General features: G+C 41.2%; 1 protein-coding gene across 1 annotated transcript in view; it reads left to right on the top strand.

Annotated features, from left to right (window-relative positions):
- Positions 1-15871, top strand: part of gnaia (guanine nucleotide binding protein (G protein), alpha inhibiting activity polypeptide a) — a 52524-nt gene extending 36653 nt beyond the window's left edge. The window contains exons 5-9 of the mRNA XM_060928196.1: positions 139-267; positions 3665-3794; positions 6950-7103; positions 7223-7430; positions 14872-15871. Coding sequence (XP_060784179.1) covers positions 139-267; positions 3665-3794; positions 6950-7103; positions 7223-7413 — 604 coding nt within the window. The 3' untranslated portion in view covers positions 7414-7430; positions 14872-15871. The remainder of the gene's footprint in view (positions 1-138; positions 268-3664; positions 3795-6949; positions 7104-7222; positions 7431-14871) is intronic.
- Positions 15872-25379: the final 9508 nt, after the last annotated feature.

Genomic DNA, 25379 nt, shown 5'->3' with positions numbered 1-25379 from the left:
TTATTCAAATGGACAACAATGCAAATAACATGGATGTGTGTTGAGACGTATGATGTAGCAAAACCTCAGCTTTTGCATGTGTTGTGCAGACACACAAAGCATTTCGCTCATGTCTCCTTGTTCTTCTTTTGTTCCTAGCTACCTGAATGATCTCGACAGGATAGCAGTCGCTGGTTACATCCCCACGCAACAGGATGTCCTCAGGACCAGAGTGAAGACCACTGGTATTGTTGAGACCCACTTCACCTTCAAGGATCTTCACTTCAAGTGAGCGTTAGATTTTAATCGAAAAGTTGAAGCCGTATCGCAAATGGGGAAAGTCTGCCAGTCATCCGTAGCACATAAATCAACAAAATATTGAAATACTGTGGTGGAGAATATCATTTGCATATTGGCTCGCTTGCATTTCAGGGTTTGTGAGTGTGTCTCTGCTGTTTTGTGTATTATCTGAGCAAACAAAGAATATATTATCAGTATATACCGTGCAATTTAGCCCTGTGATGACCTGGCGACTTGTCCAGGGTGTACCCCGCCTTTCGCCCGTAGTCAGCTGGGATAGGCTCCAGCTTGCCTGCGACCCTGTAGAACAGGATAAAGTGGCTAGAGATGATGAGATGAGATGAGATGAGACCGTGCAATTTATTTCCGAAGATGGTGTGTGTTGAATACAGGAAGTGTCACTGTGTTGGGTTGTAACTTCCCTTATGTTTATATCTGAATTTCAGAACAGTGTTATTTATAGTTGGACATTCAGACATATCGAATTAGCACCTTGGCCGAGTGTACCAAGGACACGGACCAAAGATTTCAAACGAACTATCAGATAAAATATGACTTAAGACTTGCAGTATTGTATCAAGAATTGAAATTTTTGAGATTTATGGTCAATGTTAGGAAAGTTTGAGATTTAATTTTAGAAAATAAGTTTTGTTTTGAAACCTCAGCACCCTAAATACCAGAACGGAACCGTCAGGGCCTTCTAGGCTTTCAGAGAAGGCCCAAACATATAAGCATTTCAAATGTTATATTTAATTTCTTTCATTCTTTCATAATTTCATTATAATTATTCTCTTCTAATTCGGCCTCATTTTCTATCAAATTTGCTTCAGAAATGAAAGGGTTACTGTCCTGAAAACGTTAAAATCGAGTTATCCAATGCGATTTGTTTGTTTGTTGTCTCTAGGCTGAGAAGAGTTTAGAGCTGCTCACTCATTGGTTAGGACTTCGTTGCCAGGACAGAAGGCCACAGGATTGTATGTTTATGTAGGAAGTGACAGATGAATTAACCAATCAGATTTTGATTTATAGTGGGAGGGACCAAAAATTTATCGCCCTCGACATTCTTGAAGGCCAATGTGAGCTTAACCACGACTCGGCGCCATCAGCCCAGCGCAGCAGTGAAGTCACCTTCCAGCCGGTGTAGCGTTCATCAGTAGTGTTAGTGAATGCTAATAAAGCAGTCAAGCCAGTGCTATCGAGAGCAAGTAGCACAGGCTAACAACCGAGAAACTAAGATTTCTGTCTCCAGACTCTTCTTCCACGCTGCACGTTCGATACAGTATTTTTCACTCAGGCTTAAGTATTTGTTTCCCATCCATCCACCCATTATCTGTAGCCGCTTATCCTGTGCAGGGTCACAGGCAAGCTGGAGCCTATCCCAGCTGACTATGGGCGAGAGGCGAGGTACACCCTGGACAGGTCACCAGGTCATCAAAGGGCTGACACATAGAGTCAAACAACCATTCACATTCACACCTACGGTCAATTTAGAGCCACCAATTAGCCTAACCTGCATGTCTTTGGACTGTGGGGGAAACCGGAGCACCCGGAGGAAACCCACAGAGAACATGCAAACTCCATACAGAAAGGCCCCCATTGGCTGCTGGGCTCGAACCCAGAACCTTCTTGCTGTGAGGCAACAGTGCTAACCACTACATCACCATGCCACCCAGTATTCATTTCCCGATGTAATTTACTGAGTTACTTTTAAAATCAACATCAGCAACAACTACACACAACAGAGCGACCTGGCAGCCTGTCGCTAATCCCTTGCAAAATCCTTTGTCCTGCTGCTTTTTTGGTGTGTCTGGCTAAGTTTTGGCTGAGCTCAAGTCCCAGCTCTAATAGTAACAGTTCGCCACTGCTAAAGACGTTGTTCTCATTCTCTTCATGTACCAGCTAATAACCAACATGGCTAAGATGCTGTTAAGGGCTTTAAACATCGCTAGCTACAGCAACAGGAAATAATAACGTCAACACATTCGAACTGGGAATCAGAGTCGCTAATGAACAGCTCTCTCACATGAGGACCGAAACTAATGTCTGACAATTTATGCTGTTGGAGGAGCAAAAAACCATCTGCTTCATGCAACCATCTCAGGAGATGAGGTTTTGCTAATAATATAGGGAACTAGAAAAGCACTCGGAGAGCGCAGACCTCTGCCAAGAATCCTTTAAAAAAATCCAGAAGGTGATCCGGATCACCGCCAAAATTTAATGGATTTGTTACTTGTGCCCAGTCACACCTCTGGAAAAAATTTCATTCATTACTTTTTCCGTAATGCTGCTAACAGACAAACCAACAAACAAACAAACCAACGCTACCGAAAACATAACCACCTTGGCGGAGGTAAAAATGGGAACCTTGGTCAACTGGCTATAAATAAACTTTCAGACAAACATATAGTAAGTAAAAAATATAATATACTTGTGCATGTGCAAAATAGCTCTGGGTCTTTCTTTCTTTCTTTCTTTCTTTCTTTCTTTCTTTCTTTCTTTCTTTTCTTTCTTCCTTTTCTTTCTTTCTTTCTTTCTTCCTTCCTTTTCTTTCTTTCTTTCTTTCTTTCTTTCTTTCTTTCTTTCTTTCTTTCTTTTCTTTCATTCATTCTTTTTCCTTTTCTTTCTTTCCTTCCTTCCTTCCTTTTTCTTTCATTCATTCTTTTTCCTTTTCTTTCTTTCTTTCTTTCTTTCTTTCTTTCTTTCTTTCTTTCTTTCTTTCTTTCTTTCCTTCCTTCCTTCCTTCCTTCCTTTTCTTTCTTTCTTTCCTTCCTTTTCTTTCTTTCTTTCCTTCCTTTTCTTTCTTTCTTTCTTTCTTTCTTTCTTTCTTCCTTTTTCTTTCATTTATTCTTTCTTTCTTTCTTTCTTTCTTTCTTTCTTTCTTTCTCTTTCCTTCCTTCCTTTTCTTTCTTTCTTTCTTTCTTTCTTTCTTTCTTTCTTTCTTTCTTTCTTTCTTTCTTTCCTTCCTTTTCTTTTTCTTTCCTTCCTTTTCTTTCTTCCTTTCCTTCCTTCCTTCCTTCCTTCCTTCCTTTCTTTCTTTCTTTCTTCCTTTTTCTTTCATTCATTCTTTTTCTTTCTTTCTTTCTTTCTTTCTTTCTTTCTTTCTTTCTTTCTTTCCTTTCATTCATTCTTTTTCCCTTTCTTTCTTTCTTTCTTTCTTTCTTTCTTTCTTTCTTTCTTTCTTTCGCTGTAACAGTATCCATGAACACTGAGAGAATAAATCAGACACCGCCCATGAGGGTGTTGAGCATGTTTATGTAATTCCTCATACAAAACACTGCTGTTTGTAGCATTTCTAGGGAATCCATTAATCCAATTCCAGTAATGTTATATTGTCCTGCTGTAATGTTTGATTACTTTTTAAATGCCATTAACGCTGTCCTTGCAGGATGTTTGACGTGGGTGGCCAGAGATCTGAGAGAAAGAAGTGGATTCATTGCTTCGAGGGCGTAACCGCCATCATTTACTGCGCCTCTATGAGTGATTACGACCTGGTTCTGGCTGAGGATGAGGAAATGGTACGTTCCATCCTCAGCATCACTTCCTGCTTCTACTGTAACACAGGGTCTCGATCAGGGGTGTCAAATCCGTTTTAGGTCACGTTATAGTTAGCTCAGATAAATAAGGGAATGAACATCAACGACTTCACTTAAATATGTTCTTTTATCAGTGTTTATCTAAAAGGTACATTGTGCATTAAAAAAAACATGCAGTACTGTGCAAGAGTCTTAGGCACATGGAAAGAAATGCTGTCGACCACAAATGGCTTAAAATCATGAAATGAAATGTTTCAATATTAAAAAAACACTATAAACAGTACACAGTAAACCATAATAAATGAAACAAAGTCAATATTTATTGTGAGACAACCTTTTGCTTTAAAAAATAGTAGTCTCGGGTCCAATGAGTGCAGTTTGATAAGGAAATGAGCTGTAGGTTTTACTGAGCATCTTCCAGAACCAGCCACAGTTCTTCTGGACACTTTGACGGTCACATTCGTGTCTTCATTTTGCGCCAAAACCCAGCAGCCTTCATTATGTTTTTTCTTTTTTAATCTGAAAAGTGCTCTCTGATGTAAGACGCTGCTCAGATACAAACTTTTTTTTCTGTAACTTTTACTTTTGTGCTGGAAAATGAACGTTTGGGACTCGAACATGTTTTTGTACTGTTTCGATAATAAAGAAGTCATAAAATAGAAATCCATAGCAAAGTTTGTATGGAAAAAATAGGGAGAGGGAGCAAAGACTTTTGCACAGTGCTGTATATCGCCTACAGAAACGATGAACCTACTGCAATTCATTACCAAAAACAACAAATTTTAAAATGACGCTTCTGAATTTTATATACAGTGCCTTGCATAAGTATTCACCCCCATTAATTTTTCCACCTGAAGAGAAATTCATAAATCTAGGAAAAATTGTTTGTAATAATTGTATGGAAAATCAATATAGTTTGTAAAATTATTGACAATATATTTCACAAGTTGTGATTGTATAAGTATTCACCCCCCTTGCTGTGAAACCGTAAATTCGTTCTTTTGGAAAGGGACATTGTTCTAGCATCACATTTTAACTTACTGATGAAGAATTGCATCAGTTACACATATTTTATTCTATCCACATTCACTGGATATGAGCAATCATGTGCTCTGATTGGCTACTCTACTACTAGGATATCAGCTTATATACTGTGAGTAGAGAAAAACAAAATGGCGGAGCGTGTTGCTGGACCAATCGAGGACAAAATAAAAACTCTACCTGAAAACAAAACCCCAAAAATACAAAAAAAAGCAACAAAATACAAAAAAAAGCCCAAGAGAAGATATTGGTGGAAATGAGGTCTTGTATGGTGAGATGTGTGAACCAATGAGAGTTCATTATACTTGGTAAATTGCATCAAACTTTATATTAGAGCACTATAAAGATAGATACTTTGCACTTTTGGAGTCAGATCACTCTGTAGACCGACTCGGCTTTTATGAATTGATTTATTAAAAGTCTAAAATTTTCTGCAAACTCTTTGAATTATTCTTGCTTGGGAGAGTTTCCACAACACTATCAACTAAACACTGACCTAATGATTTCCTAGATCCTGAACGAGCTAAAATCATGTGCATGAGTCCAATGTAAATGTGTACAGTTGCACAGGAAAAATATAATTATTCTATCCTCATTCACTAGATATAGTAATCACACGCTCTGATTTGGCTACTCTACGACTAGGATATCAGCTCCTATACCATGAGTAGAGAAAAGCAAAATGGCGGAGCGTGTTGCTGAACCAAACGAGGACGGACTAAAAACTCTACTCGAAAACAACCCCCCCCCAAAAAAAATACAAAAAATATGGAATGAAAGTATTTGGCCGTAAGAACTTTTCCCCCCCCCAAGGATTATTATGGTATTATCGCATTTTTCACAAATTGCTCCTGTCATTTCGCCAGTTTGTTTACATTCTAAGCGGAAATGATTTTGTCGGACGTTTTGTATAAAGATTTTATTTATCCGGGGCGGCACGGTGGTGTAGTGGTTAGCACTGTTGCCTCACAGCAAGAAGGTCAGGGTTCAAGCCCCGTGGCCGGCGAGGGCCTTTCTGTGCGGAGTTTGCATGTTCTCCCCGTGTCCGCGTGGGTTTCCTCCGGGTGCTCCGGTTTCCCCCACAGTCCAAAGACATGCAGGTTAGGTTAACTGGTGACTCTAAATTGACCGTAGGTGTGAATGTGAGTGTGAATGGTTGTCTGTGTCTATGTGTCAGCCCTGTGATGACCTGGCGACTTGTCCAGGGTGTACCCCGCCTTTCGCCCGTAGTCAGCTGGGATAGGCTCCAGCTTGCCTGCGAACCTGTAGAACAGGATAAAGCGGCTACAGATAATGGATGGATGGATTTTATTTAGCCAATTTGCAAAAAATAAAAATGTTCTGTTTCTCAAAATCCAGTGAATGTGGATCGAATAAAACAGTTATTCCACTCAATCTTGTCATACATGGCTTATAGCCAACTCGGTGCTACATGTCTCATTGGCTATCAGCTCATGTACGACGAGATTTCATGGAATAACTGTTAAATGTCAGTAGCTGCATTTTATAGCTTTGAGTTTATTGCTCTATTTTGCTCTCCAGTGGAATAACAGAAACTAGATCTCATCTCATTATCTCTAGCCGCTTTATCCTGTTCTACAGGGTCGCAGGCAAGCTGGAGCCTATCCCAGCTGACTACGGGTGAAAGGCAGGGTACACCCTGGACAAGTCGCCAGGTCATCACAGGGCTGACACATAGACACAGACAACCATTCACACTCACATTCACACCTACGGTCAATTTAGAGTCACCAGTTAACCTAACCTGCATGTCTTTGGACTGTGGGGGAAACCGGAGCACCCGGAGGAAACCCACGCGGACACGAGGAGAACATGCAAACTCCACACAGAAAGGCCCTCGCCGGCCATGGGGCTCGAACCCGGACCTTCTTGCTGTGAGGTGACAGCGCTAACCACTACACCACCGTGCCGCCAGAAACTAGATTTTAAATTAAATTCTCGTCAACAACAACACAGTGTAAATTCATTTGGTGGGCTGGATTAAAGCCTATATCGGGCTGTATGTTTGATATACCTGATCATGATTTATCAGAGTTGCTGTATTATTTTTCATCTTTGTATTCCACCTTCAACAGAACCGCATGCACGAGAGCATGAAGCTGTTTGACAGCATCTGCAACAATAAGTGGTTCGAAGAGACGTCCATCATCCTCTTCCTCAATAAGAAAGATCTGTTTGAGGAGAAAGTCAAGAAAAGCCCTCTGACCATTTGCTTCCCCGAATACAGTGGTATGCACACGATTAGTGTTTCTGCATGTCGTAAATGTGCTTTATTTCAGATGTACATCCGTATCGCGTTCCTCGATGGTATAGTGTTCTGGTGTTCTCTCATCCGTTCTTGTGCTCAGGCTCAAACTCGTATGAAGAAACGTCTGGCTATATCCAGAAACAGTTCGAGGACCTGAACCAGAAGAAGGAATCCAAGGAAATCTACACTCACTTCACTTGCGCAACAGACACTAAGAACGTGCAGTTTGTCTTTGACGCTGTCACTGATGTCATCATCAAGAACAACCTGAAAGATTGTGGGCTGTTCTAGAGCCACATCTTACATAAGTGAGTAAAAATCGATTATGAATTATTTATTTATCATATACAGAGCTCTCGCTTGAAATGACTAAATCTATATATACCAGCCTCAGTCTTGTTTAACTGATTTTTTTTTTAAAATATCAAACATTATTATACTTTTATCAGGGTGTCTTTGGGTCCTTAAAATCTTAACTTGTCTGAAATTACTTTTTCAATTTTATTGGTCCTTGGTTTTGGAATGCAAGCATTCTTAAATTTGTGTCCTTCTATTTTTTTCCCCCAAAATACACTACCGTTCAAAAGTTTGGGGTCACCCAGACAATTTTGTGTTTTCCATGAAAAGTCACACTTTTATTTCCCACCATAAGTTGTAAAATGAATAGAAAATATAGTCAAGACATTTTTCTGGCCATTTTGAGCATTTAATCGACCCCACAAATGTGATGCTCCAGAAAATCAGGCCAAGTTTACATTAGACCGTATCTGTCTCGTTTTCTTCGCGGATGCACTGTCCGTTTACATTAAAACGCCTGGAAACGCCGGGAAACGGGAATCCGCCAGGGTCCACGTATTCAATCCAGATCGTGTCTGGTCCGGTGCTGTGTAAACATTGAGAATACGCGGATACGCTGTGCTGAGCTCTAGCTGGCGTCGTCATTGGACAACGTCACTGTGACATCCACCTTCCTGATTCGCTGGCGTTGGTCATGTGACGCGACTGCTGAAAAACGGCGCGGACTTCCGCCTTGTATCACCTTTCATTAAAGAGTATTAAAGTATGAAAATACTGCAAATACTGATGCAAATACTGCCCATTGTGTAGTTATGATTGTCTTTAGGCTTGCCATCCTTCCACTTGCAAGTGGTAAGTGACTTGCGCACAGCGGCTCAGTCCCGAATCACTGCTCGTGCACTACACTCGTGCGCTCTGTGAGCTGCGCAGGGCCGGAGTGCGCACCCTCCAGAGGGCACTCGCTGTTCAGGGCGGAGTGATTTGGAGCGCAGCCGCTGAGGAGGAAGCGATGAGCCGCACTGACACATTTCAACTTGCGTGCCAAATTAGTCATGTGATTAGCGTATCCGTGTATTGGCGTTGCTGTGTGCACGCTAATCGTTTTTAAAAACGTTAATCTGATGATCCGCTGATACGGTCTAATGTAAACCCCACCTCAATCTGCTCAAAGGAAGGTCAGTTTTATAGCTTCTCTAAAGAGTTAAACTGTTTTCACCTGTGCTAACATGATTGTACAAGGGTTTTCTAATCATCCATTAGCCTTCTGAGGCAATGAGCAAACACATTGTACCATTAGAACACTGGAGTGAGAGTTGCTGGAAATGGGCCTCTATACACCTATGGAGATATTGCACCAAAAACCAGACATTTGCAGCTAGAATAGTCATTTACCACATTAGCAATGTATAGAGTGGATTTCTGATTAGTTTAAAGTGATCTTCGTTGAAAAGAACAGTGCTTTTCTTTCAAAAATAAGGACATTTCAAAGTGACCCCAAACTTTTGAACGGTAGTGTACATAATATAGAAAAAAACAATCTCCAATAATATTAATCAATGCCTGTTTTTACATCCTGCATAATACGCCGTCACTCGCACCTAAGTGTGTGTGCTAATCTGAGGCTAACATTAGCTACCTGCTGTTGAGTAAAATTTAACCAAATGCATTTGGAGAAGAGTAAATATTTAGTAGCAAACAGCTCTCAGGTTAAAACCTACATGTGCCAATGTCACTGAAGCTCATAGTATGATATGTCATAAAATTACACATAAGCACTGATTAAATTTGTAAAAAAAAAAAACCTGTTCAGTTTAGCTTGAGGTTTACCTGTATTTGAGATCAAGGGTTCGCAAATGTTTTGCAGTCAGGGACTCCTGTTAATAACTTCAAATTACACTGATTCAGTTGATATAGTATTTAGAGATACAGTGGTGCTTGAAAGTTTGTGAACCCTTTAGAACTTTCTATATTTCTGCATAAATACGACCTAAGACATCATCAGATTTTCACACAAGTCCTAAAAGTAGATAAAGAGAACCCAGTTAAACAAATGAGACAAAAATATTATACTTGGTCATTTATTTATTGAGGAAAATGATCCAATATTACATATCTGTGAGTGGCAAAAGTATGTGAACCTCTAGGATTAGCAGTTCATTTGAAGGTGAAATTAGAGTCAGGTGTTTTCAATCAATGGGATGACAATCAGGTGTGAGTGGGCACCCTGTTTTATTTAAAGAACAGGGATCTATCAAAGTCTGATCTTCACAACACATGTTTGTGGAAGTGTATCATTGCATGAACAAAAGAGATTTCTGAGGACCTCAGAAAAAGCGTTGTTGATGCTCATCAGGCTGGAAAAGGTTACAAAACCATCTCTAAAGAGTTCGGACTCCACCAATCCACAGTCAGCAGACTGTGTACAAATGGAGGAAATTCAAGACCATTGTTACCCTCCCCAGGAGTGGTCGACCAACAAAGATCACTCCAAAAGCAAGGCGTGTAATAGTCGGCAAGGTCACAAAGGACCCCAGGGTAACTTCTAAGCAACTGAAGGCCTCGCTCACATTGGCTAATGTTAATGTTCATGAGTCCACCATCAGGAGAACGCTGAACAACAATGGTGTGCATGGCAGGGTTGCAAGGAGAAAGCCACTGCTCTCCAAAAAGAACATTGCTGCTCGTCTGCAGTTTGCTAAAGATCACGTGGACAAGCCAGAAGGCTATTGGAAAAATGTTTTGTGGACGGATAAGACTAAAATAGAACTTTTTGGTTTAAATGAGAAGCATTATGTTTGGAAAAAGGAAAGCACTGCATTCCAGCATAAGAACCTTATCCCATCTGTGAAACATGGTGGTGGTAGTATCATGGTTTAGGCCTGTTTTGCTGCATCTGGGCCAGGACGGCTTGCCATCATTGATGGAACAATGAATTCTGAATTATACCAGCGAATTCTAAAGGAAAATGTCAGGACATCTGTCCATGAACTGAATCTCAAGAGAAGGTGGGTCATGCAGCAAGACAACGACCCTAAGCACACAAGTCATTCTACCAAAGAATGGTTAAAGAAGAATAAAGTTAATGTTTTAGAATGGCCAAGTCAAAGTCCTGACCTTAATCCAATCGAATATTGTGGAAGGACCTGAAGCGAGCAGTTCATGTGAGGAAACCCACCAACATCCCAGAGTTGAAGCTGTTCTGTACGGAGGAATGGGCTAAAATTCCTCCAAGCTGGTGTGCAGGACTGATCAACAGTTACCGCAAACGTTTAGTTGCAGTTATTGCTGCACAAGGGGGTCACACCAGATACTGAAAGCAAAGTTTCATATACTTTTGCCACTCACAGATATGTAATATTGATCATTTTCCTCAATAAATAAATGACCAAGTATAATATTTTGTCTCATTTGTTTAACTGGGTTCTCTTTATCTACTTTTAGGACTTTTGTGAAAATCTAATGATGTTTTAGGTCATATTTATGCAGAAATATAGAAAATTCTAAAGGGTTCACAAACTTTCAAGCACCACTGTAATTTACAGTTATTTCACTCAATCTCGTCATAGCACCTCGTCGGCTATAAGCCATGTACAATGAGATTGAGTGGAATAACTGTTTTATTCTATCCACATTCACTGGATTTTGAGAAACAGAGCATTTTTTTTATTTTTTACAAATTTGATCAAAACAAACTTTATACAAAACGTCAGACAAAATCATTTCCACTTCGAATGTAAACAAACCAGCGAAATGACAGGAGCAATTTGTGAAAAACGCTATAATAATAATTCTTGAAAAATTAAAAAACGATACGTTCTTAACATCAAATACTTTAATTCCATATTTTGTTGCCTCTTTTTTTTGCTGGTTCAGCAACACACTCCACCATTTTGTTTTTCTCTACTCATGGTATATGAGCTGATATCCTAGTAGTAGAGTAGCTAATCAGTACGTGTGATTGGTCATATCCAGTCATTGTGGATGATATATATATATATATATATATATATATATATATATATATATATATATATAAGTCTTTATACTGTTTACTGTTACTGGTCGAAAAGGGGTATCTGAGTACCACTGTACTAGTGTCCAGTTTATTAGGTATCTTGTACACACTCATTGGCCATTTTATAACATCCACCTACCCTACAGGTGCACATTATAGGTGTAGTCCTATACAGTGTCTTGCAAAAGTATTCATCCCCCTTGGTGTTGGCCCTGTTTTGTTGCATTACAAGCTGGAATTAAAATGGATTTTTAGAAGGTTAGCCCTGTTTGATTTACACAACATACCTCCCACTTTAAAGGTGAAAATTGTTGTTTTATTGTGACACAAACAATAATTAAGATGAAAAAACGGAAATCTGGAGTGTGCATAGGTATTCACGCCCTTTCATAAGAAACCCCTAAATAAGAGCTGGTCCAACCAATTCACTTCATAAGTCACATAATTAGTTGATTAACTCCTTCAATGGACGAGTCATGTACGTCGTGAAATCTTTTACCGCTGTGCCTTATGATGTACGCTACTCATCATAAATGCCTCCTTTTATGTACCTTACATGGCACATTACTTTTACTTCACAGTGGCACATTATTGCGAGTTGGCCTAGCAGTTAGCGTGTCCACCTCTCGATCGGGAGATCGCGAGTTCTATTCACGGTCAGGTCATACCAAAGACCATCATAAAAATGGTACCCAGTTACTTGGAATGCATGGACCCTTGGTATACATTGTGTTTTCAAGTACTAGTAATTCATGTTTATGGACAGGTTCTCATTAACAAGACCCGTTGTCTTGGATGTTTTTGAAGTTGTTTTTGATTACTAAAGTTATTTTTATTCTACAACAGTGGTTTTTTTGTGATTTTTCGATACAAATATTAAAAATATAAAGTTCTGAACAAGTTAGAGAGAGATTATTAAAATATCCCAATTTTGACCTATTTTTGTTCTATATGCCTGGCACATTACAATTAATTATGGGTGGCAGCCAAGGAGTTAAGATCCACCTGTGTTCAAATCAAAGTGTCACATGATCGGTCACATGATGTCTGTATAAATCAACCTGTTCTGGAAGGACCCTGACTCTGCAACACTGCTAAGCAAGCAACATGAAAACCAAGGAGCCTCCAAACAGGTCAGAGACAAAGTTGTGAAGAAGTATAGATCAGGGTTGGGTTATAAAAAATATCCCAAACTTTGAATATCCCAGGGAGCACCATTAAATCCATTATAGAAAAATGGAAAGAATATGGCACCATTACAAACCTGACAAGAGAAGGCCACCCACCAAAACTCACAGACTGGGCAAGGAGGGCATTAATCAGAGATGCAACAAAGACACCAAAGAGAACACTGAAGGAGCTGCAAAGATCCACAGTGGAGATGGGAATATCTGTCCATAGGACCACTTTAAGCCATCCACTACACAGAGCAGGGCTTTATGGAAGAGTGGCAAGAAAAAAGTCATTGCTTAAGGAAACACATTTGGAGTTTGCCCAACAGCATGTGGCAGACTCCCCAAACACATGGAAGAAGATTCTCTGGTCAAATGAGACTAAAATTGATCTTTTTGGCCATCATGGGAAATGCCATGTGTGGCACAAATCCAACACCCTGAGAACACCATTCCTACAGTGAAGCATGGTGGTGGCAGCATCATGCTGTGGGGATATTTTTCATCTGCAGGGACAGGAAAGCTGGTCAGGACTGACGGAAAAATGGATGGCACTAAATACAGGGCAATTCTGGAGGAAAACCTGTTTGAGTCAGCCAGAGGTTTGAGACTGGTATGAAGGTTCACGTTCCAGCAAGACAATGACCCTAAACATACTGCTAAAGCTACACTGGAATGGTTTAAAGGGAAACATTTAAATGTTTTGGAATGACCTAGTCAAAGCCCAGACCTCAATCCAATTGAGAATCTGTGGCATAACTTGAAGATTGCTGTACACCAAAACAACCCATCTAACTTGGAGGAGTTGGAGCAGTTTTGCCTTGAGGAATGGGCAAAAATCCCAGTGGCTAGATGTGCTAAGCTAATAGAGACGTACCCCAAGAGACTTGTAGCTGTGATTGCAGCAAAAGATGGCTCTACAAAGTATTGGCACTTTCTTTTTGGGGGGTGTTTAAATGCCTATGCACACTCTAGATTTCTGTTTTTTCATCTCATCTCATTATCTGTAGCCGCTTTATCCTGTTCTACAGGGTCGCAGGCCAGCTGGAGCCTATCCCAGCTGACTACGGGCGAAAGGCGGGGTACACCCTGGACAAGTCGTCAGGTCATCACAGGGCTGACACATAGACACAGACAACCATTCACACTCACATTCACACCTACGGTCAATTTAGAGTCACCAGTTAACCTAACCTGCATGTCTTTGGACTGTGGGGGAAACCGGAGCACCCAGAGGAAACCCACGCGGACACGGGGAGAACATGCAAACTCCGCACAGAAAGGCCCTCACCGGCCACGGGGCTCGAACCCGGACCTTCTTGCTGTGAGACGACAGCGCTAACCACTACACCACCGTGCTGCCCCTTCTGTTTATTCATCTTAATTATTGTTTCTGTCAAAATAAAACAGATATCTCATCTCATTATCTGTAGCCGCTTTATCCTGTTCTACAGGGTCGCAGGCAAGCTGGAGCCTATCCCAGCTGACTACGGGCGAAAGGCGGGGTACACCCTGGACAAGTCGTCAGGTCATCACAGGGCTGACACATAGACACAGACAACCATTCACACTCACATTCACACCTACGGTCAATTTAGAGTCACCAGTTAACCTAACCTGCATGTCTTTGGACTGTGGGGGAAACTGGAGCACCCGGAGGAAACCCACGCGGACACGGGGAGAACATGCAAACTCCACACAGAAAGGCCCTCGCCGGCCACGGGGCTCGAACCCGGACCTTCTTGCTGTGAGGCGACAGCGCTAACCACTACACCACCGTGCCGCCCCTTCTGTTTTTTCATCTTAATTATTGTTTGTGTCACAATAAAACAGCTATTTTCACCTTTAAAGTGGTAGGCATGTTGTGTAAATCAAATGGTCCTAACCCCCCCCAAATCCATTTTAATTCCAGCTTGTAATGCAGCAAAACAGGACCAACACCGAGGGGGGTGAATACTTTTGCAAGACACTGTAAATTTCAGCAGTCCGTTATTGGAAAAGGATCGCCCTAGAGCTACTGCGCTGCTTTATTTTTCGCTTCCCTCCCCCATTGCATGTCACTACTGTAGTGAGAATTATCCACCACGCACACAATATCTAAAATGGCCAACGAGGAGTGTTACCTAACAAACTGGCAACTCTGTCTATTTTTAGAACAATTTGTGTGTTTATTATTATAACTCTCTGACTGAGTATTTGGCAGAACAAAGTCCTCGTATGTGAACACGATTCTGTGTGTTGCGTTCTCTGTTCACTTCATCACAGGGCGACGAAAATATACAGACAGAAAGTAGCTGGGAGAAGTATGGCTGCAGCGAGGTCGACTACAAACACGGAATATCCGTTATGTAAACATTTTATTTATCTTCTCTAAACATTCTTATTGTTTCAGGGGAAAAAAATACAAAACCAAGATCTTGATGTCAAATATTTGTACAACTGTAATTGTTGCTGGAACTGTTTTTAAAAAATATAATAATTTATAGTTGCTTTCTGAAGGGTTATTTTTTCACACTGAAGGTTTTGGGGAATATCTTTTTATTCTCTGCTTTTAATTTTGTCCTCTAAGCTGCTCGAATGTAGATCTAAGGCTTTGGTATGTAATCATGTAACACCCTAGTAACACTCTTTTCCGCGGGCGACTCTGATGATGACAGAGTTGACCAAACAATCCTGTGGTGTACGCCTCAATAATAAGATTAGTATAGAGACTGCTTTGTGTGCAAAACATAATAGATGGATGGGATTTCCCCGAATCCATCTGACCCCACAGAATTTGCATTCATCATGTGTGATAAATCTGTAGTTCGATTACGAAGATGAACAGAGTGGCGATAAAGGGACTAAAGAGACTGTTGAAGAGAAAATGAGGAATGGTTTAAAGAAGTGATGACTTTGAAAACATGGAGGCACGGTATACGAAAATGAAGATGTAGTGATGGGCATTTTGCTCACAGGGAACCTTTTTAAAGGGTCCAGAGCACCTCGTTAAATCGTTTCTGTAGCATTTAAGTACCCCTTCACTTCTCATCCAAGTGCATTGGACACTATTGAACTGCCTGTTAGACTTGCTTAAAAAATATGAGTGAAGAATGTGACGAGTAGACATTTAGTTATTTATGACTAATTTTATTAGTTTGATGCACCTCGGTGTACTGTATGTCCCTGACTGTCTCTGTTCTCATTGGTTGGGAATAGCTAACCAATATCCACTATTTTGCTAATAAAATGTGCTGTGATTTATCTCATGGCATTTTGAAACAGATGTTTTTGTGTCTCTCCGATGTCCTTTGTTTAGCAGCCTTTATTTTTAGCTTCCCTTCACCTTTTGGGATTGTGTACCAGTGATACACTGTATAAACACATTGATAACATGGCAAACAGCAGCCATAGTGACACATTTCAGATAATGATTATGATGTTTACAGGTAGTTTATGTTTAACTCCAATGCAATGATAAAAATAAGAAATCATACACAGTTCAGTAGGTTTGTCTTATTGTATGCAGAAAATGAATAAAATACACTACCGTTCAAAAGTTTGGGGTCACCCAGACAATTTTGTGTTTTCCATGAAAAGTCACACTTTTTTATTTACCACCATAAGTTGTAAAATGAATAGAAAATATATATAGTCAAGACATTTTTCTGGCCATTTTGAGCATTTAATCGACCCCACAAATGTGATGCTCCAGAAACTCAATCTGCTCAAAGGAAGGTCAGTTTTATAGCTTCTCTAAAGAGCTCAACTGTTTTCAGCTGTGCTAACATGATTGTACAAGGGTTTTCTAATCATCCATTAGCCTTCTGAGGCAATGAGCAAACACATTGTACCATTAGAACACTGGAGTGATAGTTGCTGGAAATGGGCCTCTATACACCTATGGAGATATTGCACCAAAAACCAGACATTTGCAGCTAGAATAGTCATTTACCACATTAGCAATGTATAGAGTGGATTTCTGATTAGTTTAAAGTGATCTTCATTGAAAAGAACAGTGCTTTTCTTTCAAAAATAAGGACATTTCAAAGTGACCCCAAACTTTTGAATGGTAGTGTAATTCTTGAAAAATCTATATCAAATATCAGTAAAAGCTTTGTAAAACAGGCCTCTTGTTAGTAGGAGATAAAAGCCCACAGTTATTCTTTATACAGAATACAAGCTTGTTAAAGTGTTAAAGCATGCTGCCCCCTGGTGGTGAAGATCAGGTTTACAGCTCCAGGCACTGTATAATCCATCCATCCATCCATCCATTTATCTTTAGCCGCTTTATCCTGTTCTACAGGGTCGCAGGCAAGCTGGAGCCTATCCCAGCTGACTACGGGCGAAAGGCGGGGTACACCCTGGACAAGTCGCCAGGTCATCACAGGGCTGACACATAGACACAGACAACCATTCACACTCACATTCACACCTACGCTCAATTTAGAGTCACCAGTTAACCTAACCTGCATGTCTTTGGACATGCCCGGAGGAAACCCACGCGGACACAGGGAGAACATGCAAACTCCACACAGAAAAGCCCTTGTCGGCTGTTGGGCTCGAACCCAGGACCTTCTTGCTGTGAGGCGACAGTGCTAACCACTTACACCACTATATGTAGTCAATTTTGCTCGTGGTGTTCAAGTGAAATGCCTGAAAGCAACCTGACCGCTAAAATTATTCATTCATTCATTCATTCATCTTCAGTGCTTTATTTACCAAAAGGAATGCCTTCTCAGAAGAGTGGAGGTTATTATCACAGCAAAGGAGGGATTAAATCTGGAATGGGCTGTTCAAAGAGCACATAAGTGTATCATGGTTAGGTATCCCTAAACTTTTGATCATATAAGTGTACATTTAGCAGGTTTTAAGTTGCCTATTTGAACGTTTATTTTATGACAGAGTAACACTTGCCTGTTCAAGAAGAACTCAGATTTCTCCAGGAATAGTTTGAATGCATTGCATTATATTCTATTACATTAATGGCATTTAGCAGACACTCTTATCCAGAGAGGCATACAACGTACCTGGAACAGCCCAGGGAGCAATTAGGGGTTAGATGCCTTGCCCAAGGGGGCTTCAGCCATTCCTGCTGGTCCAGGGAATCAAACCAGTGACCTTTTGGTCCCAAACGCTGCTTCTCTAACCATTAAGCCATGGTTTCCCCAGTGTCCGACAGTGTTTATTCATACCATTTACCACATTTTAAATATTTTTTCTGAAAGACTTAATTTGTAAAAAAACCCAAACCATTTTATTATAAAGTATAAGACGTCTTTAAAAGGGAGGAGCCTCTCTGTGTAATATGTGCTTCTACACACTCCTTCATTCCCCCATTTCATGCTGGGACTCTATATTGCAGAAGGATTGAGTTTTACACTCAAGTGATTAGTCTAATTTCCCAGATCTCCAAGGGAGATGAAACAGATGCCTAATGGAGCCTGTACGATAGGAGAAGGTAGCACGAAGACGATGGAGTCCTTGATCAAAACCCCACTAGTGTCCTGTACCATATGGCTCAGATCCCAGGTAAACTGCATCAAACAAAACCTTCCTGCAGCTTCTAACACTCTGATCAGTCATACGACTAATGATGCCTCTGCTGTAGTACAAGTCAGACAGCTATTTGTGCATTACGGTACTTAAGAGTATTTTGAGGGTGGGCTGGGGGTTGAATTCTTGTGCTAAATGTAAACACAATGGCTCTAAGTGAAAGTATATGATCTCGGTAAAGGTCCAGTTGCTGTATCAGCAAAAGGTTTCCTATCAACTGTGTAATTATATAATGACCATATATGCAGCCTAAGCAGTGTTTGGTGTGTAAGTGAATTATGTTCTGTGGATGTATACTCGTCGAAATGATAATGGTAAAGTTCTCCCACTCTTTTTGCTGAGGTGATTGCAGGGGTCTAGCGAGATTTTCTACAATGGGGTGGCCAGGTTCGACCCAATGACTTTATTGGGTTGGCAGTCAAGTACTGAGACCAAGTACTGAGACAAAGTACTCATCCTCATCCATATAAAATGACACAATGTGGATACCCCTATCAGTATATGGCCTGAGGCTACGTTCACACTAATATACGTTTTAATTTTAAAACAAAAACTATCACCATCCAGACAAGTGTTTTCGCTCCTTATCAGAAATAATCTCCGTCCATAAATGCATATCACATGACCATTAACGTACACTGGGCATGTGTGTGCACCAGTTTAAGGTCCGTCCTATAACTGCGGGTATATTTCAAGTGTTGACTCTGCCATCAACTCTGTTACTGTTAAACTGGGCAATCCATTAACAGAATTGATGGTAACAGAGTTGATATCGTATTTTTTCACCATTTTGTGTCTTAACTCCACATGCTAGCTACCACATGCCATATATCTCATTCATCTCATTATCTCTAGCCGCTTTATCCTTCTACAGGGTCGCAGGCAAGCTGGAGCCTATCCCAGCTGACTACGGGCGAAAGGCAGGGTACACCCTGGACAAGTCGCCAGGTCATCACAGGGCTGACACATAGACACAGACAACCATTCACACTCACATTCACGGTCAATTTAGAGTCACCAGTTAACCTAACCTGCATGTCTTTGGACTGTGGGGGAAACCGGAGCACCCGGAGGAAACCCACGCGGACACGGGGAGAACATGCAAACTCCACACAGAAAGGCCCTCGCCGGCCATGGGGCTCGAACCCAGGACCTTCTTGCTGTGAGGCGACAGCGCTAACCACTACACCACCATGCCGCCCCATGCCATATATTAAAAAGATAATTTTTTGGATTTTAATCATGTTATTGTTTTTTTTTAAAAATGAGTGAAATATTCACTCTAATATCACAATAACAGATTTGACGAATAATTAATCTACTGTTGGTGTATCCTCAACATTTTGTTCAAATTAATGAGAGAAGAAACATAACACACCTCACTGCCTTTCCGAAGTTTCCCGCCAGAGGAAGTGACGTCTCTCAGTGCAGGTGTCATGTGTATTATTAAAAGTCTTTTGTGGATTTTATGCGGTTTTATAACAGGGCTAACAGAGTTGACGAGAACATTGGGACGGATACAAAAAAAATCTTTTATTTATTACTAAAATTGCACATAATACAGAAAATTTACTTTTCTGTGCAATTGATTTTGTAACAGTTAATAGAATAAGCCCCCCAAAACCAGATTGTTAGACTGAATCACTTCATGTTTATTCGAGTTGAATGTATGACTCAGTAGTCAAAGATGGTCAGTAATGTGGGGGAGGGGTGGGAGTCATTTAGTTCATGTTTTATGGATAAATTGGGTCTAAAATGTACATCAAGCATTGCTTTTGGTGAAAGTTTGTCATAATTTGCATTATTATTCAAAACTGATTCAATAAAGATTTCTTTTGTGGAAAATAACAAAAGGTTTATCTCGGAGACGCAAAATGTACCACGAATTCTAGAATGACCCATCTGATGCCATCTGTTTTCTTCCAGAAAAGGGTCACATGATAGGAGTGGGTATCTGCATCATCGTTTCCAAAGATCTCTGTTTTTGCCCATCTACCCTAAAACTCTACCCTGGAGTTTTCAAACTAAAATAAGGCTATCAGTGTTTCCAAAATTATCTATTTTTGGGGCCCAAACCTCCAGAGTAACGTGGATGCCAGGTGTAAACTTGGCAAATATGATGCGTTTTAAAACCAAAACATATTAGTGTGGATGTAGCCATGAAAAGTACAAGCCCAAGCATCATTTTTTTGTTGTCTACCAAGCTACAGGAAAAAAAAAAGTCAGGGCTAACATAACATTAGGCTGCATCTTATGATGTATGCTGGAGTTACAAATTCATTACCATTAGCTAATGGTAGCTGATAAAGAACTGAAGGAAACCACTGTTATGCCTCCAAATATTGAATTTTTTTTAATGTAAAAAAAAAAAAAAAGACCGAAGTTTTCTCACTTCTTTGTTCCTTGTGGTCAGTAGAGCCAGGAAATAATTTGCTTCTGGGTTAGCTAAACTTGCTTGTCCTTAAATAACATTATACAGTTGTTGATAAGCCTTATCACTGGACAATGCTGAAATGAACTTTCAAATTTCTTAGAAATGAAGAAATATGTAATTATTCAAACTGGACAGCAAGATTTAACAAATTGTTTATTTTCACTTTATTGGTAACTGTCATCATAGCTCGGGTTTGGCGAGGACAGAGCTTGAGGTGAGCCATGTTTGGTTGACTTGGCTAGAACTGCAGCAGTAGGATGACCAATTCCTTTCTGCGCACGCACTCACATTCACACCTACGGGCAATTTAGAGACACCAATGAACCTAACCTGCATGTCTTTGGACTGTGGGGGAAATTGGAGCACCCGGAGGAAACCCATGCAGACACGGGGAGAACATGCAAACGCCACACAGAAAGGCCCTCGTTGGTTACTGGGCTTGAACCCAGAACCTTCCTGCTGTGAGGCGACACTGCAAACTACCATGCTGCCCCACTGGTAACTGTACTGACTAATAATAAATGATACTACTACTACTAATAACAATAATAATAATGTTTTACTAGGGTCCTCAGTATAAAATGGCCAACCTTAAACTACGCCTAAGTCTTTAGAGAGACCCTGCATGAGCGTGAGATCCCACACTAAGCTCCTGGGGCGTGTAATGGATGAAGGTGCCTTTCTTTCTTCAGAATGGCTGTGACAAGTTTGGAATATCCATCCATTCCATCCATCCATTATCCGTAACTGCTTATCCTATGCAGGGTCATGGGCAAGCTGGAGCCTATCCCAGCTGACTATGGGTGAGAGGCAGGGTACACCCTGGACAAGTCACCAGATCATCACAGGGCTGACACATAGAGACAAACAACCAGTCACACTCACATTCACACCTACGGTCAATTTAGAGCCACCAATTAGCCTAACTTGCATGTCTTTGGACTGTGGGGGAAACTGGAGCACCCGGAGGAAACCCACGCAGACACGGGGAGAACATGCAAACTCCACACAGAAAGGCCCCCGTCGGCCGCTGGGCTCGAACCCAGGACCTTCTTGCTGTGAGGCGACAGTGCTAACCACTACACCACTGTGCCGCCAAGTTTGGAATATAAATAAAAAATATGAGGAATTTGTTTATGTATGCTTTATTAAGTTATACCGTAAATAAATAAATATGTTAATGATAATGATGAGCCTGGATGTTCATTTTCAAAAAAATGTTTTAATCAGTGCTTTATGACTACTTTGTAGTCCTTCTTTCACGTAACAATTGAAAGAATAACTATAGGAAGTCCATATAATTGTGTATTAGACTTGCTCTATTGGAGAACCACCCCAATAATCCTAATCCACAAAAATCCAGATTATCTCAGTATCCCCTCTGGTAAATCATATTACACTCTAATCTGCACATTATCTGCAAAATCTAATTATGATTCCCATGAGGCCTGGATCAAGTTACATTTGCCGACAGTCTAATAACCTAAGAAATTATTTAAATCCGGATGTCCCAATGCCTCAGTGCCTTACATGTGTTCAAATATAAATTCAAGTTGTCTCCAATCCAGATACCCCTGATCCAGTTTATAAATGATGATAGTTAGATAGTCCATCAGAACAGGTGTGTTGGGAATGAGGAAAGCATGACACTCTATAGGGCAGTATGACTCCTGAACTGTAGTAGAGAAAGCATTAGCCACATACATAACTGTGTTCAGTAAACACTGAGTAGCTCCTGGATACCTTCTGGTGTGTATGCACACTCATGCTGAAATATTCCAACAAAGTCACAAAGTGACCATATGATATAGTATTTGCAATAAATGCTGTTGTTATACAGTTATCTTTCCCTGGAACATTCTTGCTGAGTTCCTGCCAGATCTGGTTCTGACAGGGTCTTTTGTTTATTATCTTTTGTTTGCAGAACCACAGTTACATAAGTAACTCGTGTTCTATTTCACCCTTCCTAACCATCAAGAGCAGAGAATATCACCTGGAAACCATCCATCCATTATCTACAATGCTTATCCATCAATGTCATGGGGAAGCTGGAGTCAATCCCAGCTGACTTCGGGTGAGAGGTGGGGTACACCCTGGGCAAGTCAACGATCTATTACAGGCCTAACAGAGAGATGAACAACTATTCACACTCACGCCTAAAGGCAATTTAGAGAGATGCCGAGTAGCCAGTTGACCTCATCCACATGTCTTTGGGCTGTTGGAAGAAACCAGAGCACCCAGAGGAAATCCACACCTGGAAACCATCCATCCTGGAAATCATCCATTATCTACAGTGCTTATCCATCAGTGTCATGGGGAAGCTGGAGTCAATCCCAGGTGGCTTCGGGTGAGAAGCGGGGTACACTCTGGGCTAGTTGACGATCTATCACAGGCCTAACACACAGATGAACAGCCATTCACATTCATGCCTAAGGGCAATTTAGAGTAGCTGGGTAGCCAGTTGACCTCATCCACATGTCTTCGGGCTGTTGGAGGAAACCAGAGCACCCAGAGGAAACTCACAGAGACACAGGAACAACATACTGTACAAACTCCACACCTTCACGGCCCCAGTCAGTCAACGAGGCTCAAACCCAGAACCTTATTGCTGTGAAGTGACAGTGTTGCCCCATTAGAAACCAACCCACCTATATGGAAAGGTGTTCAGAGCTGAATGGTCCATCATACATACCTCTGAGAGGGGCAATGTAAACCATGTAGAACCTGGAGAAAGTGCAGTGATGCAGAGGTAGCATCAACCCTGCCTTCCTTGAACAGCATGTGTCCCATGAGGAGGAGACAGCAGTACCCATGAGGAGGAGACAATCCTTGTGGAGTGGTCTATCGTGGTAGGGGCCAGACAACACCCTGGAATCGCCACGACATACACCTTTAGTGTAGACGAGATTTTCCACAAGGATAGTACTCTAGGAACTGGGCAATACATCAGTGCACAGTGTGCACTATTTGTTTCTACCCGTGCACACTTCTTTCCAAGGGTCCAAACCCACAGGGCCAGGTATCCTGGACAAATGTGCTAACAGAACTACTACTTGGAGAGGAAGGTGCCAAGGTATTCTGACAACTAGTAAGAGCAGCTGTGGAAACCACATTCAAAAAAGTCAAAGTCCCTCCCGTGCCAGGACCTGGTCTTCTCAGGCAGTCTCCCATCCCAGTACTAACCAGGCCCTTAAGGCGCATTGGGCAGTGCCAATCTCTGCTTCTATAGCCTTCGGCCTCATGCCAATACAGCTAGGGTTACAGAGGGGGGCTAGTTCTCTGGTAACCACAAGAGTCTGGCTCCCCACTTGCATCTGTATTGCAGTGTGCCTTGCCAGCTGGCAGTAGGTACCATTTTTATGATGGCCTTTGGTATGACCCAACTGCAAGTAGAACTCGCAATCTCCCGAGCGAGAGGCGGACATGCTAACCACTAGGCCAGTTCACAGTTGGAAACCACATTACATCACATGAATGGCATTTAGCAGGCACTCTTATCTAGAGCTACGTACAACATACCCAGAGCAGCCTGGGGAGCAGTTGGGGGTTAGGTGCCTTGCTCAAGGGCACTTCAGCCATTCCTGCTGGTCCAGGGAATTGACCTGGTGACCTGGTCCCAAAGCCACTTCTCTAACCATTAGGTCATGGCTTCTCCAAGTCCTTGTTGGCCATTTCAGGGTCAAGAGTGCAATTCTGTGGTCTAATTGTGCAATGTAAGCAGAATCAGTTGCTAAAGTGGAAATGTGTCCAGTAGACAGTGAGGTTCCAAATGTACTCCAAACATATGAAAAAATTACACTCACTGCAAGGGAATAAACAATAGATGATAACTATATAATTAGGAGGTGATTAAAAATCTCATCATCTCTAGCAGCTTTATCCTGTTCTAGGCAAGCTGGAGCCTATCTCAGCTGATTACAGGCGAAAGGCGGGGTACACCCTGGACAAGTCGCCAGGTCATCACAGGGCTGACACATAGACACAGACAACCATTCACACTCACTTTAGAGTCACCAGTTAACCTAACCTGCATGCCTTTGGGGGAAACCAGAGCACCCGGAGGAAATCCACGGGGAGAACAAGCAAACTCCGCACAGAAAGGCCCTCGCCAGCCACAGGGCTTGAACCCAGACCTTCTTGCTGTGAGGTGACAGCGCTAACCACTACACCACCGTGCCGCCCGTGTGATTAAAAATATGTTTATCAATTAAACATTTTTTGTTTTGAATATATTTGCATACATAGGCATCACTATTTCTTTTTAGAAAGCCTAAGCTTTAAGATCAAAACCCACTCGACCCTACTGCTGTGAACACACAAAAAAACAAAATCCTCTCCAGAAAACATGTTGGACTGTAAGCATTTTAGGATTTCATTAAGCTAAAGCTCTTGCTGTCTCAGTATACTTTCTCATTCACAGCTAATGTTTGCCAGCAACTTGACAGTCTTGTTAATAGTGAATGAAACATCAGGCCTTCCTTGTCCTCCCTGAACTCATATTAAAGCATAATGACAACAATTAAAACGTCATTTAGTTTTTCGCTTCAGATTTATGTCAAAATGGAAAATCATCAATAGCATTTTGCTTTGTAGCCATTTCTTTTTCAAGGTCCCAAGGAAATGGATAATTAAAGGTCCTTTAAGATCACAACAGTGTTTCAAAACCAAAGAAATAAAGGGACCAAAATCATACAAGGGTACTTCAAAAAGTTCTCAGCCTCACCCAGAAAACGTCACAGGAGAAAGATTGTTCCTGCATTATTTTCAACATAGTCTCCTTTAACTTCAATGCACTTGCTCCACC

This window comes from Neoarius graeffei, chromosome 8 (assembly GCF_027579695.1).
Source record: "Neoarius graeffei isolate fNeoGra1 chromosome 8, fNeoGra1.pri, whole genome shotgun sequence".
In the NCBI taxonomy this organism is placed as follows: Eukaryota; Metazoa; Chordata; class Actinopteri; order Siluriformes; family Ariidae; genus Neoarius; species Neoarius graeffei.
The sequence above is the reverse complement of the archived record's forward strand: the minus strand, read 5'-3'. Positions and strand labels throughout refer to the sequence as shown.